Below are 15,487 nucleotides of genomic sequence, written 5' to 3'. Positions count from 1 at the left end.
TTGTCTTTTTTTTTGGGGGGGGGGGGTCAGTCCTAGGGCTTGAACTCAGGGCCTGAGCACTGTCTCTGGCTTCTTTTTGCTCAAGGCTAGCACTCTACCATTTGAGCCACAACACCACTTCTGGTTTTTTCTGTTTATGTGGTGCTGAGGAATCCAACCTAGGGCTCCATGCATGTTAGGCAAGCACTCTACCACTAGGTCACATTCCCAGTCCTACAGTAAGATTCTGAGCTCAAACACCCATGTTGGGACATGCTCACACAGCCAGATTGATCCCACTCAAGTAACAAGCCAAGACTGATTATCATATCACATAGCCATTTCTACTCAATAAAAATATGACACTTTCTGGGTACTGCTGTGCAGGCCTGTAATTCCTTGCTACTCCCAGGATCAGAATCAGAAGTAGAAGGATTAGGGTTCCATGATAACTTGGACAAAAAGTTAGCAAGACGACAACACACACACACACTCTAAGCCAACAAGCTGAGCATGGTACTAAGAACCTCTAATCCCAGCTACACAGAAGGCATAGGCAGGAGAATCATGATTGGAAGCCAGACCCGTAGGTGGGGGGAAGCCTGAGATGTACCAGAGAATAACTAAAAGCCCTGGTATGCTCAAGTGGCAGTGTCTGCCCGGCCCTGAGTTGCACTACACAAAAGGAAAAAAAAAACAGAAATAATTATCCTTGGTTTTATTGTGGCTCTTTTACTGCCAGCATACAAATAATGCAAGATCAAAGTAAGTTTTAGTAAGCAATGTTCTTTCTGTGCTGGTCCTGGGGCCTGACTGAATTCAAGTCTGGGTAATGTTACTTAGGTTTTTTGGGTGTTTTTTTTTTTTTTCTCTACCACTTGAGCACGGCTCCACATCTGGCTTTTTTTTTTTTTTTTTTTTTTTGTGATCAGTGGAGACAAGAATCTTAGAGGCTTTCCTACTGAAGCTGGCTTTGAATCACAATCCTCAGATCTCAGCCTCCCAAGTAGTTAGGATTACAGGAATGAGCCACTGGAGCCTGACAAGCAATGTTCTTTAACAGTAACAGCAGCCAACTCTAGTATGCTGCAGCTGGCCAGTGTTTACTCCAAGGACACAGAAATCTGAATAGATATAGCTAAAATTGTTCAAAACATTCTCAAAACCTGCATTGAGATTTCCAGACCCTAGGAAAAATATAAAGAAACTCTACCAACAGTGATTGAGCATAATGCCAGTATCTCCACAGAATTCCTAAACATATCCCCAATCCAACACCAAAGTTACTAACATTTGTTTAAACAACTCACCTTTGATAAGCTGCTGTACCAATGCGCTATTGGGGCCCTTGTCAGTGCTGTGCACAATACAGTTGGCTATCCTGGTGAGATGCCCCATGTACCCATGCCGTCTGCCTCCCTCGGCCCTGGTAAGGAGAAAGGACAAATGTTCAGATTCCCAATGGGAAGGATAGTTGGTAAATAGTGTGGATTTTAAAGCAACAGTTCTAAAGTAGATGATGCCAGAATATCAGCTGGCACCAAAGGGAATAGTCTGATTTGCTTAGAGAGTATATGGCAGCCTCATTTAACAGGACACATTCACTTCAATGTCAAAATCAGTCATAAATTGTCAGTATTTTAAGCATTCATTGATACCTGATGTTACTACTTTCCCTTTTTATCTTTTTATATAGACTGTAGTAAACTGAGGTGAGAATCTTGCTGACATCCTAAATACATGAGGTTTTAGTCATGGATAATTATCTACCAATAATATTTCTCAAATTAAGACCCGGCTGATCTTAACTTGAGAATATCAACGGTAGGTAATTCTTAACCTGGCCAAGCAAAGAACAGCAGCGAACCTGTACTTGACATCAGACAGCTCTGAACCAGGAAGACATTAGTTCTTCTTCCTTTTTCCCACTCAAAGGCCTAATCTTTCCAACCACAATCCCTCTTCATATTTAGACCAACTGCTCTCTGCCTGTTGACAAAGAATCAAGACTTTATGGAAGAAAGGTTTTTGTTACAAACAGCAGTATGCAAACTAAGAGATTTTTGCGGAAGGGAGAACAACCTTTCAGGAGCCACTAAAAACACCCTCCAGAGGCGTGCCTAGAAAGCAAGATAATCTTAGGGGTTTGAGACACCCAATGTTCACAAGGCAAAAAGTATTTTCTTCAAATCATAAATGAAACTCAATTCTTGTTCAAAACTACTACTTACTGTTTTTTCTCATTCATTTCCCAGGCTTCAAGTATTCGTTCTATTAATTGACATTTTTGAAAAAGCTGGGTAAGAAAAAAATTTATCAGTTAACAATATATGTAAATGTCAAAGCATCAAACTTTCAAGTGCAACAGAGCTCTAGTTAAGTCCTGTGCAAATGTGTGAGCAATATCTAGCTAGGGACACCACAGGGCTGCAGTCAGGACTGGAGCCTCGCACACCACCTACTGGACACGCACTGCTTCAGATACTACTGCCAGTGAGCACCTCACCTGAAGCACCAAAACTAGAGCATAGTAAAGATTATGCCTTGGTAAAAGCTTATTCTAATCACCGACTTGGTGAAATCACCTCTTTTCTAGAACTCAGGTGTGGCGGCACACACTGTTAGCCCCGGCTGATGCATGGGATCAGGGCTGCAGGACAGCCACGGCCAGCTAGTCAGAGATGCCCCCATCTCAAAGACAGACTGCAAGAAGAGAGCCAGTGCGCACTGAGCAAAGATCAGCGCTTCAAACTTTCAGCTATGCACTCAGTATCGGAAATTTAAATTCCAATATGCCATAGAACTTAAAATCATCTCTGTGGTAAATGTCTGGTGTTTGTCTAGGCTTAATAAGTTATACGTATTTTCAAATATTAATTTTACCAAAAGCAGCAGGCCTTAGTACATTTCATTTTTTCTGTCTGGGGTTTGATTTCTAGAATGACTGCTTCAAAACACATTGAATCTATAACAGTAGCTAAGTCTTAAGCTTCGCTGTAAGCAGGAGTGAGAGAAAAACAAAGACAAGCTTACGTGTTTCAGTAACATGTTGTCACCAGTAGAGTCCTGGTCACTAATTGTGCCATTTTCTGTGTTCTCAAAAGGACTAGCAAGAATCAGTGCAACACATATTTCCACTTGTGTATGCAAAAAGTTATTCCATGTATACTTGAAGAACATGTCCTACAAAAGAAAAAGTCATGTCTCTGCTCAGTACGTCAATGTTCAAGCCACTATTTTAATGTCTTCACAGAATGGTGACTTAAAGTAAAACAATGTGTTCTCAGCTCAACAGAAGTAAAAAGGAGGTAGAGTGTTTATTTAGGAAGTAGAGGTGTGGCTCAAGTCAGAGTGTTAATGATGAGTGAAGAAGCTCAGGGACAGAGCCCAGACCCTGAGTTCAAGCCCTGGTGTGCATGTGAGTACACACACACATGCACATAGAGTGTTTAAAATATGAAACAGTGGCTGGGAATGTGGCTTAGTGGTAGAGTGCGTGCCTGGCATGCATGAAGCCCTGGGCTCCATTCCTCAGTACCACAAACACCGAAAAGGCTGGGAGTGACACTGTGGCTTAAGTGGTAGAATGCTAGCCTTGAGCAAAAGCAGCTCAGGGACAGTACCAAGGCCCGGAGTTCGAGCCCCAAGACTGGCATGAATGGAAGAATAAATGAATGATATGAAACACCACTTCATATTTGAATATTTGAAAGACATAAGGCACCTCCTCATTCAACATGCCAGCATTTGCACAAAATCTGGTAGAACCAACAAGAACCATTAGAAAAGACAATAGAATACGTTTCTTTTTTTTTTTTTTGGCCAGTCCTGGGGCTTGGACTCAGGGCCTGAGCACTGTCCCTGGCTTCTTCCCGCTCAAGGATAGCACTCAGCCGCTTGATCCACAGCACCACCTCTGGCCATTTTCTGTATATATGGTGCTGGGGAATTGAACCCAGGGCCTCATGTATACGAGGCAAGCACTCTTGCCACTAGGCCATATCCCCAGCCCTAGAATACGTTTCTTAGAGAAAAGAAAACTAAAGCAAACACCTAGTTAATATTTGATAAATTTCATTATGTAACTTCTAGATATAGGAAGAACTGCTTTTTGCTCACAAACGGACTTCCGATAAACTTTTCTTTCAATATTTAAACCATAAACCAAGTAATTTTGAAAGAACAAAAATATGACCCAAAGTAGGCTGAAGCTAAATCTCACCAGGCCATACTCATTTTGAAAAACCCCCAAATGTGGAAAGCTCAGGGAAGGTAGGCCATACAACAAGGTAACCATGTAATAGATGAGGTCATAGACAATGGTGGGCAGCATCTAACCCATTTGGTCATGCTCCAGTCCTTTCTACATCCTTATCATCCATCATCTGACTCCCTGTCCTTGTGGCTGGGTGCTGTAGAGGTGTAAAAGGCACTTTTCCCAGTATTGTCAGGAGAATTTGAACTTGGATATCATCCGACACCTGCACCCTGTATCACACATAGACCAATGATGGGCAGTCAGGTCAGACTGAGCTCACAACTATTCCATGCCAGGGTAGCAGTACTGTGAAAGACTTTCTCAGGACAAGCATTGGGCTAATTTCTCAGTGCAATAACTATTCCTGACCAAGCTTGGCCAGGACAACAAGACTAGAAAGGGTGCTCAGACTAAAAAAAGTCAACACCTACTGTGAATATGCAAGATTGTGCTACACATTCATGAAATATCAGAGGCAAATTAAACATCCAAAGGGGATAAAAATCTCACCAGTATGACTCCAATGCTGTTCAGCTCAATCAGGTCTCCGTTTATACTGCTGGTATTGGTTTGAAGCAGGCTGGCTATCAACCTTATCACATTCAGGCGGGTATTCCCCACGGGAGGATCCAGTACTCCCCATGTTGTCTTCATCACACTTTTCTGAGGAAGAAAAAGCATTTCAGTTGAATTCAGTTCAATGAGCAAAGGAGTAAAAGGTGTGTGTGCTGAGAAACAGACCTGGCCACCTAGCTACCATAAGGAGATGATGAAACGAGTGTGAAGCACACCCCTGCCCCAGACTAGGAAAGCTGAAAGCTGCTGAAGTCTGTGGGGAGAAGGGGGTAGGGGTAAACAAAAACAAAACAAGGGGCTGGGGATATGGCCTAGTGGCAATAGTGCTTGCCTCGTACACATGAAGCCCTGGGTTCGATTCCTCAAAACCACATATATACAAAATGGCCAGAAGTGGCGCTGTGGCTCAAGTGGCAGAGTGCTAGCCTTGAGCAAAAAGAAGCCAGGGACAGTGCTCAGGCCCTGAGTCCAAGCCCCAGGACCGGCAAAAAGCAAAACGAAACACTCTACTTTAGCTAAAATCCTGAGTAGAAGCCTAAGAAATGAAAAGGAGGTACAAGTGATTCTAGGATGCTGTCCTGTCTTTGCCAAATTCATGTGCCGCTGCATCACATCCCCTAACATGATCAACATAACCCATCCTTGTTGACAAGGAACTTTCTTTGTTGTTGTTGTTGTTTTTTGCCAGTCCTGGGCCTTGGACTCAAGGCCTGAGCACTGTCCCTGGCTTCTTTTTGCTCAAGGCTAGCACTCTACCACTTGAGCCACAGTGCCACTTCTAGCCTTTTCTATATATGTGGTGCTGAGGAATCGAACCCAGGGCTTGGTGTATATGACGCCAAATTCCCAGCTATAAAAATCTAATAAGGGAAATCAAAGAAGACACAAGGAGATGGAAAGACCTCCCATGCTCATGGGTAGGCAGAATCAATATAGTGAAAATGGCCATATTGCCCAAATTGTTATACAAATTCAATGCAATCGCTATCAAAATCCCAGTTACATTCTTCACTGAAATAGAGAAAGCAATCCATAAGTTCATATGGAACAGCAAAAGACCTAGAATAGCCAAAGCAATTCTAGGCAAAAAAAAAAAAAAAAAAAGCAGTGCAGGAGGTATCAGAATACCAGACTTCAAGCTCTACTACAGGGCCATCATAACAAAAACAGCCTGGTATTGGTATAAAAACAGACCAGAAGACCAATGGATTAGAATTGAAGATCTAGAAATAAAACCGCACTCTTACAGCCAGCTGATATTCGACAAAGGAGCTAAAGACATACAATGGAATAAACATAGCCTCTTCAACTACTGGTGCTGGGAGAACTGGGCAGACATATGCAGAAAACTCAAAGAAGACCCAAGCCTATCACCATGCACCAAGATCAACTCAAAATGGATGAAGGACCTCAACATCAGACCTGAATCCTTGAAACTACTGAAGGACAGAGTAGGAAAGACGCTAGAACTTATAGGCACAGGAAGGAACTTCCTGAATAGAGACCCAGGGGCATAACAGATAGGGGAGAGACTCGACAAATGGGACTACTACAAAATAAAAAGTTTCTGCACAGCTAAGGACATAGCCACCAAACTAGAAAGACAGCCAACCATATGGGAAAGGATCTTTACCAGCACAGCAACAGACAAAGGCCTAATATCTGTCATCTACAGAGAACTCAAAAAACTAAGCCCCTCCAAGCCCAGAAAACCAATTAGGAAATGGGCAAAGGAGCTAAAGCGAGACTTCACAAAAGAAGAGATAAAAATGGCAAAGAAACATATGAGGAAATGTTCAACATCCCTGGTAGTAAAGGAAATGCAAATAAAAACAACCCTGAGATACCACCTCACTCCAGTTAGAATGGCCTATTCTCTGAACTCAGGCAACAACAAATGCTGGAGGGGGTGCGGGGAAAGAGGAACCCTTCTCCATTGTTGGTGGGAGTGCAAATTAGTACAACCACTTTGGAGAATAGTATGGAGGTTTCTCAAAAAGCTCAATATAGACCTACCCTATGACCCAGCCATACCACTCCTAGGCATCTATCCTGAACAGCAGGTCCCAAGATATCAAAAAGACATTTGCACTTCCATGTTTATCGCTGCACAATTCACAATAGCCAAAATATGGAATCAACCCAGATGCCCCTCCACAGATGAATGGATCCAAAAAATATGGTACCTATACACAATGGAATACTACATAGCGATTAGGAATGGTGAAATATTGTTATTTGCAGGGAAATGGTCAGAACTTGAACAAATAATGTTAAGCGAGACAAGCCTAGAACACAGAAAACAAAGGGGCATGATCTCCCTGATATATGACTGTTAAGATGGGGTGACGGAGAGACAGTAGAGACCACGTCTGTGAAACCAAAAACTGCTTGTCAAATGGTATTTCCCACAGGATTGGGGCAGCGACCCAACATTATGTAACTAAAATCAAACAACTACTCAACATATAAAGGTCAAAAATTGACCTCTCAGTGGAATAAAATAGCTCAAAAGCTATGTATGTACGTTCATATAAGACTACTGTCGACATATTGTCTAATGTCGACATTACATTTAAAGCCCTAGGCGAATTCTCTTGGGCATAGGCCACGTGGCTACTGTACTGTACATTGTGGCTACTTTGTACATTGTGTATTGTATATATGTCTACCTGACCTAGGGAAGGGAAAGAAAAGCAGGGTGTAAGATACAAGAAATGTACACACTGCCCTACTATGTAACTGTACCCTTTTTGCACAACACCTTGTCAAAAAAATTTTTGTTTAATTAATAAATAAATTACAAAAAAAAAGATTATCAAAAAGTAAAAAAAAAAAAGAAAGATGAGATCTGAGAATTGTGATTCAAAGCTACTCTGGGCACACAAATCTGAGAGAGACTATCTCCAATTAAGCAAGAAGGAGTTAGAAAAGGAAGCATGGCTCAAGTGGGAGAATGGCAGTTGAAAGTAAAATTGAGAGTCCCTAAATTCAAGCCCCGGACACTAGTAACAAAACCAAAACAAGACAAAAAACCTAATAGCATCAACAACAACAACAAAAAGCAACTAATTCAAAAGCAGCAAAGACAGTGGCGAACCTCTGAACACACTGACACATACTGATCACAGCCAGTTCTGTGACTCCCCAGGTTCACATGTTTCAATAAAAGTAAACTATAGGGGGCTGGGAATATGGCCTAGTGTCAAGAGTACTTGCCTCATATACATGAAGCCCTGGGTTCAAGACCCAGGACTGGCAAAAAAAAAAAAAAGCAAACTATAAATCAGATGCCTGTTGGCTAGTCAAGCTCAGAACAGTTCCCTCCCTACCTTGGGTGGCTCAAGCAAGAGTTCATGAAAAGATCCAAGTCTTCCTCTGATGGCTTCTAGAACACTCTTGTTAACAGAACAAGCAGAATGACTCATGCCTGGTGGGCAGATCTCTATATGGCCTTCAAATCTGGAAACAAAGAAAGATAAAATCTAAGTTATTACAATTTTAGAGTAAATCATCCAAGGTGTTTCACATCCACCATGCAGGCACATACTTAATCATTATGTAGTCACATAATGGTTACATCAACATTTCTGTCTGCAAGGAGAATGGATAAAAGGAGAGTATAATCAGTATCAGAAAATTCATGCTGGAAAAAACCCATACAATTGCAAATGTGGCAAAGCCTTCACCAATAGACAAATTCACATAGGAGAGAAGCCCTACAAACACAAAGCACATGGCAAAGCTGTTAAAAGCTCTTCGTATCTCTACCAACATCAGAGAATTCCTACTGGAAAGAAACTTTCTGAAGATAAATAATATGGCAGAGCATTTAGTCAAAGTTGAATCCTCAATATTAGAGGATTCACACTGGTGAGAAATCTTACAAACATAAATAATATACAAAGCTTTTAACTGTTCTTTATGTCTTAATCAAAGTTATAGATATCCTATACGGGATTATCATCACATTATAAATGTAATGATTGTGCCAAAGGCCTTAACAAGTGCATAATCCTAATTTGACCTAGAGAATTCATACTGGGGAAACACTCTTGTAGATGCATAGAATGTGACACAGTCCCACTTAGACCTTTCTTGCTCAATATCAATGAGTTTGTACTGGAGAGAAGCCCTACAAATAAATGCCAAGAATGTAGCAACTCCTTTTTGGCAAATCTTGTTCTTTACTCTGCATCAGACAATTCATACTGGATAAAAACCTTGTCCACATGGTGAATCAAAGGATCATTACCCAATATATGCACCTCCAAAGAGCAAAATATTCATACATACTGAAAAACACATTCCAAGTGTAAGGTACAGCCAAGGCTTTGATCATATCTTTGTGTGTGGCATGGGGTTTGAATTCAGGGCCTTGTTCTTGCCCAGTGGTGCACTACCACTTGAGCCCTGCTCTCTTTACTCCTTTTGCTTTTATTTTTCAAATAAGGCCTCACATTTACATGTGGCTAGTCTGGACCTCAACCCACCTATTTATACCACCCTGAGAAGGAGTGTGTTGAACTGGAGTATGAAGTTCAAACTAAAAAGCACACCTTGAAATCACGAACTGAGAATCATGGTTTAAAGCCAGCTTGGGCAGGGTTTTAAAAAGCCCAAATGGTAAGATATCACAAGATATGTATTCACTGCCCTACTACGTAACTGTACCCCTTTTGCACAACACATTGTCAACAAAATTTAATTAATTAAAATAAAAAAAGACGAGGATAAGCCAATTAGGTGAATTTCCTTTGGCGTACACCACGTGGCTACTGTATATGATTTTGGTATGTTGGATATTGTATATATGCCTACCTTATCTAGGGAAGGGAAAGAAAAATGAGGGTGTAAGATATCACAAGAAATGTATTCACTGCCTTATTGTGTACCCCCTTTGCACAACACCTTGTCAATAAAATTTAATAAAAATAAAATTAAATTTTAAAAAAAAGAAATGGCTTGAGAGTAAAGAGTAAAAAAAAAAAAAAAAAAGCCCACATGGAGCTGTGGCTCACATGCCAGAACTCTAGTCTTGAGTACAAAGTCTCAGAGACAGCACCCAAGCCTTTAGTTCAAGCCCTACAACCACCACCACCAAGAAAAAGTTTTGACTTTCCAGGGAAAAGCAAAATTGCAGATATAATCTCCAAATTATAATATGAATAAGGCAGTACTGCCAAACTGCCCTTCCATCAGCATCAAGCAAAGATTATACTATCAGGAATTTGAGGGCAGGAGTTGGTAACACTGACTTCATACTACTCTAGAGATCAACATTCCATCACTACATAAAAAGCAGACACCCTGGATGGCTAGGACTTCACTTGCTGAGAGCGGACTCTGGCCTTCCCTTGTGTCTCCTGCTGGCTCACTGAATGGATCCAGTGATGAGAAGGAAAACAGCTAATTTCTAAATTACACATCCTTCAAGCAGTTACATATGTGTGCTTCTTAAAATTCATATGCTTCAAAAGCAGTCAGAAAACCCAGACAACTACAAGCAAGTTAGCTGTGGACACAAACTGTAAAGAATGGTACAACAAACACTTAATGGCTGCCGGTCCTGGGAAAGAAGGCTACATGTGGGGAAATTTACTGTACTCTCAATTATGGAACAGTTAGTAGACATTTTTGCTTAAGGACTCAGCGACCTGCTTATTTACTGTCAACATCCTCAGGACCTGCAGTGCCCTCCGTGAAACCCAGAAAAACAACTCCAAATTGAGATTAGGGGAATCACAGAGAGAAAGGGTGCGCTCTACCGGCTTACTTTCACTGGTATGAACAAGAAATAAGCTGCTTGTGTTTGAGCCATCAGCCATGTTTTGGCTTATTATACCATTCATTTCCATAGCATTTCCCTAATGACTACAAAAAAAAAACACCATTAGTGTTCATCAATTCTTATTTTTCAACTACATTCGTGTAATATCTAGTAGGTCATAGAAGAAACTTACAAAGCAGAAAAAGAGTTAGCACCTGAAATTTTATTGCATGATGTCAAAGAACGTAACTACTAGTTTTAAAAGGAAAACCATATGGATTGTAAGATAAAAGGAAAAGCTTACGTTGGTCTCCGTGTCTCCAGCAAAGTGAGTAAAATCTGGATTGCACTGACTATGGCTGATTCATTTTTCTCTTTGTGGAAAATATTTGATAGAAGCTGCTCTATAATTTCTTGCCTAGGGAAACAAATTAGTGGTCAAGTACCAATTGTAACATCATTTGTAACATCATTTGTAACATCATTTAATACAAGTAATATTTGAACTGTACAGGATCATACTTGGTTTACTTCATGACTTATTTTAAAATGGCTATGAAAACTGACTATGCTTGTGCTGGTGGCTCAAGCCTATAATCCTACCTACTCAGGAGGCTGAGATCTGAGGATCACAATTCAAAGCTAGCCCAGGAAGAAACCAGAAAACCAGAAGTAGAGCTGTGGCTCAAAGTGGTAGGGCATTCACCTAAAGCAGAAAAGCTCAGGGACAGCACCCAGGCCCTGAGTTCAAGTCCCACGATTGACCAAAAAAGGACTGTGCTTGGATGACACATGTACATCCTATACTTACATCCTTTCAGCCTAACAATTGGGGCTCTGCTAGTCACCACCTCCTAGGAAGATTAAGGTTTGTTTGGCCTTGGTGACAGCTAAAGACTTGGACCCTTTCACTCCCACGGACGGAAATGTGCACAAAGGCAAAATAGAAGCTGTAATGTACTAGTGTAGAGACACTAGTATGGTGTCTAAAGATCAAAAACAGACTAAAAAGGCAAGTTAAAAGGATCAGCACTTAAATTTCATGTGAGACCTCTAGCCAAAAAGTTTATGGAATAAGCAATAGGTTGAAACTCAATGCTAGAAAACAGACACTTTTCCAACAAGTTACGTATCAACCTCCCCCAGGAGGAGGTCCTGTGTGGGTCTACAATCTCCTCAAGCAACATGGTGATCTCTATTGAGTCATTTCGTGGCTAAGTGAAATTGGAAATCTGCCATGTGAGAGACTTCCCCTGAAGGAAAAAGAGATGTGAAGCAGCAAAAGCTGACTAGTACTCAACAGCACAGTGCTGGACCATATTCCGAGTCTTACTTAAATGTAACTCTATTTTCAAACACAGACAAGGTCATCAACTCAGGACTTCACACTAGCTCCACCTACTGGCATGGCTAGTGTTTTACCACATGAGCCCTATCTCCAGCCCAGCCTTTTGTGATTATAGAGATGTGGAGTCTTGAGGACTTCTCTAATCTGGCAGGCCTTCAAGTAACATCCTCAGATCTCAGCCTTCTGAATTTACAGGTGTGAGTCACTGGTACTCAGGTTCTTTATTCTTTTTTCATTCTTTATTCATTCTTTATTTCATTCTTTATTCATGTCGTTGGGACAATAGCTTATTCTGGTTTTTGTTTTTGTATGTGACCATGGGAAAGAATCACTTCTATAAAACTAATTGGCTCAAATGGAATGAAACTCAACATATTCTGGGCCTCATTAGTATCCAGGGGGAAAAATAGAGTATCCTATCCTTGAACTACTTACCACTACTAGATCCCACTACTCTGTGAACTCAGTTCACGATACTAATCTACACTTAGTTTTACATAGGTGGTACTCATGCATACTATATTGCCAAATCTGTGTATCAATTATATAGGAATTACATATGATTATTTATTAAATATGTAAGTTGTAACTATGGTTAATAAAGTTTTCTAAAATCATGGACATCTGTCACTATATTCTCTTTATCATCAGACACCGGCATGAGACACAAGGGCTTGGACCTCATTCTTGAAAGCACTGTGACTATTATGATGAAGTTCTCCCCATTGCTAAATTCAGCAAAATAATCCTTTACTTCATGATATCAAGGTCACTGACCCATCAAGCCGATGTATTAGGAGAAATGCACTCTTAACATTTAATGATGTTAGTGAGCATATATTTTTCTTCATTTCAGAAGGGGATTGATGGCTTCACGTTTAGGAGCGAGCATACACATGTACTCTGAGGCTCAATAGATGGAGCACTTTGGTGGCACAAGGAACTCAGAGTTCTATTACTGTTGGGTAGGACTGACCTTGCACTGGCCACCAACCAACACCCAGAGTGTATGTAAGTCATCCAATTTGACACATTCTAGTCAAAATATATATGGCTTTTATTATATTTATATTGGACAGTAATGTAGTAAAAGCCATGATATAGTTTCAAACAAACTACTTCATCTTTAATTTGTTCTCTGTCCATGTAATGCTTGCAAGAAATTACATACAGCAGTGGTTTGACAAAAGGACATTCCAGGTAGTAAACCAAAACATGTGAAAGAGCCTCTGTGTGTGTGCACGTGCGCATGTGTGTGTGTGTAAAAAATCTCAGAGCAGCAGACTAAAGCAAGACTGCCATTCATACTTAGTGATGCCCACATGAACTCCTTCCAATAGTCATCCACAGTGGGGAAATGTCTGGGGGTTTTTATATTATAATAAATGGGTGTTTGGACATAGGCTAAACATATGCCATGTTAACAGTGAACACTCAACCTGAAAATGTGTGAATCTAGGAAAAAAGTAGCAGCCCATCCCTGAGCCCATCCCCTAAAAGAGTCAGCAAACCCCAGAAGACCTGAAAAACTTGCCAACTCAAATGGATTCAGTTCACAGGTGGGGACCGGTTGAGCTATGACTATCCAATCTTAGAATGGCTCTGTAAAATCCTATTTTACGAATATTTGAGAAGCTCAAAGCCTACATGTACAAGACACTTGCTCACATTCTTCCCCTTTGGTGTCCACTATGAGTTACAAATCCTGTGAGAAGAGGAGCAGCTCTCTGCCCCTCACCTCTTGCCACCCGTGGTGCTCCAGGACACAACGCCCACGTGAACAGAGCACTTACTAGTAGTCACTCACGACACAACACACCAAACAGCATCAATGAAAGAAAGGAGAACTGACTTGAAACATACTTTTCGAGAGTGGCAAGCAGGGGGTCTGGTTCTGTACTGTTCTGAACTTGTAACATCTGGTCTCTGCTCAGGCGAACAATTTCACAAAGAGATTGTGAGGCATTTGAATGGCGCTAAAGGAAAGAAGCACAATTTCAGCCATAAAACTTGTTAGAAGTTAACCTTGTAATAAAAAGTGCATGGGGGATTGCTAAGAAATTATGTAAGTTAACACCATCCATAGGCTTCAGGGAACAAGTTCAGTCAAAGACAGCCATGAGCCCTCCACTCTGGCAGGCTGAGGGCTGCATGTGGAACACTCTACTACATACAACACAAGTTGTAGAGATGAGATCAAAGCTCCAACTCAGAGCTGTGTGGAGATAACAATGGGTCAGAAATATAGTGCTGTCTGGCGAAGTGGAATCCCCAAAGCCTCACCACTGACAGTGTATTGTGTGACTGCGGAATACAGTGCAATGTGTTCCTAATACAGACACAATAATTCTACTGTAGCACTGGAGACATCCCATACCAGGAACCCACATTTACCAACAGAATCATTTATCAACACTGCCTCAGTGAGGTAGGATGTGTGAATGTGTGTGTTTAAAGACAGGTTTGCTATCTTGTTGGCAATCAAGTTTTGAATAATACAAACCTAGTCAGGAATGAGCCTTGTTCGTGGAAATTACTCCCTATACATGGGGCGGGGCTTCACTCAGGGATGGCTCTCCAAAGCTGGCACTAGCCACACAGCAGGAGGGCTAGGCATCCAAGCAGCCTAAGAGCTCCTTCTGAACAGGGCCTGTCAGCACCCAGCAAATAGACGTTATAGGAAGAGCATCAACTCTGGCAACAGCAGCAGGTGTTCCAAGGAAGCACTTCCTGCTCTGGCTCAATGAGAACAAAGAGGAAGTGACAGCCTCCTTTAAAAACTGGCTTTAAGGGCTGGGAATATGGCCTAGTGGTAGAGTGCTTACTTCATATACATGAAGCCCTGGGTTTGATTCCTCAGCAACACATACAGAAAAAAACGCCACAAGTGGTGCTGTGGCTCAAGTGGTAGAGTGCTAGCCTTGAGCAAAAAGAAGCCAGAGACAGTGCTCAGGCCCTGAGTTTAAGCATCAGGGGGGAAAATGGCTTTAGATTTTACTCTACCTACAAAAAGTTCTTGAAAAGAGTAGACAGAGTAGAAGGGGTTAAATACTCTCTGCAGAAAATATACACTTTTGGGGAGTGAAAATTTCTACCTATCCTCTTTCTTGTCCTGCTTAAACCTGGTACTTACTTTCCAATCTAACCTACAATCTAAGGCCCAACAGCAGATACCCTGTGTCACTCTTAAACCAACTCCTTTATGGACATGAGGAGTAACTATGTAGTACTGTAATGTCTATCAATAATAATTGGCTACTGGCAATCTCCAATGGCTTGGCCTGATACTTGAAGTGGTGACACTGTAGACATTGAGAGACAAATAATGCCTATCAGCACATGCTCAATGTATAAATTCAAGCCTCAATACCACCATTCATTAAAAGGCCAGAACCAATAAGGACAACAACTAAGTCACCATAGGGGCTTTGTGGCGACCAGGAGCCTATTGTGCTGCCCACAAAGTAAATGCAGATATGGCCACATCACATATAATAAAGATATGTATAAAAGAAATACAGCCCTGGACAGAGATCTGTCACAAAGGTAGGCTCAG

At 41.3% G+C, this 15,487-nt stretch overlaps 1 protein-coding gene across 13 annotated transcripts in view; it reads right to left on the bottom strand.

Moving 5' to 3' along the window:
• The window catches only part of Ppp6r3 (protein phosphatase 6 regulatory subunit 3), a 105,465-nt gene that overhangs the window by 34,686 nt on the left and 55,292 nt on the right, over nucleotides 1–15,487 (bottom strand). For all 13 annotated transcript variants that reach the window (XM_048359681.1, XM_048359684.1, XM_048359686.1 and 10 more), the window contains exons 7-13: nucleotides 13,795–13,907; nucleotides 10,888–11,001; nucleotides 8,146–8,275; nucleotides 4,748–4,900; nucleotides 3,013–3,162; nucleotides 2,211–2,275; nucleotides 1,290–1,405 (exon numbers count right to left, since the gene is read on the bottom strand). In XM_048359681.1, the coding sequence (XP_048215638.1) occupies nucleotides 1,290–1,405; nucleotides 2,211–2,275; nucleotides 3,013–3,162; nucleotides 4,748–4,900; nucleotides 8,146–8,275; nucleotides 10,888–11,001; nucleotides 13,795–13,907 (841 nt within the window). The remainder of the gene's footprint in view (nucleotides 1–1,289; nucleotides 1,406–2,210; nucleotides 2,276–3,012; nucleotides 3,163–4,747; nucleotides 4,901–8,145; nucleotides 8,276–10,887; nucleotides 11,002–13,794; nucleotides 13,908–15,487) is intronic.

The sequence above is a fragment of the Perognathus longimembris genome, chromosome 13 (assembly GCF_023159225.1).
Source record: "Perognathus longimembris pacificus isolate PPM17 chromosome 13, ASM2315922v1, whole genome shotgun sequence".
Lineage (NCBI taxonomy): Eukaryota > Metazoa > Chordata > Mammalia > Rodentia > Heteromyidae > Perognathus > Perognathus longimembris.
Note: the sequence above shows the minus strand (reverse complement) of the source record. Positions and strands in the feature narration are given on the sequence as shown.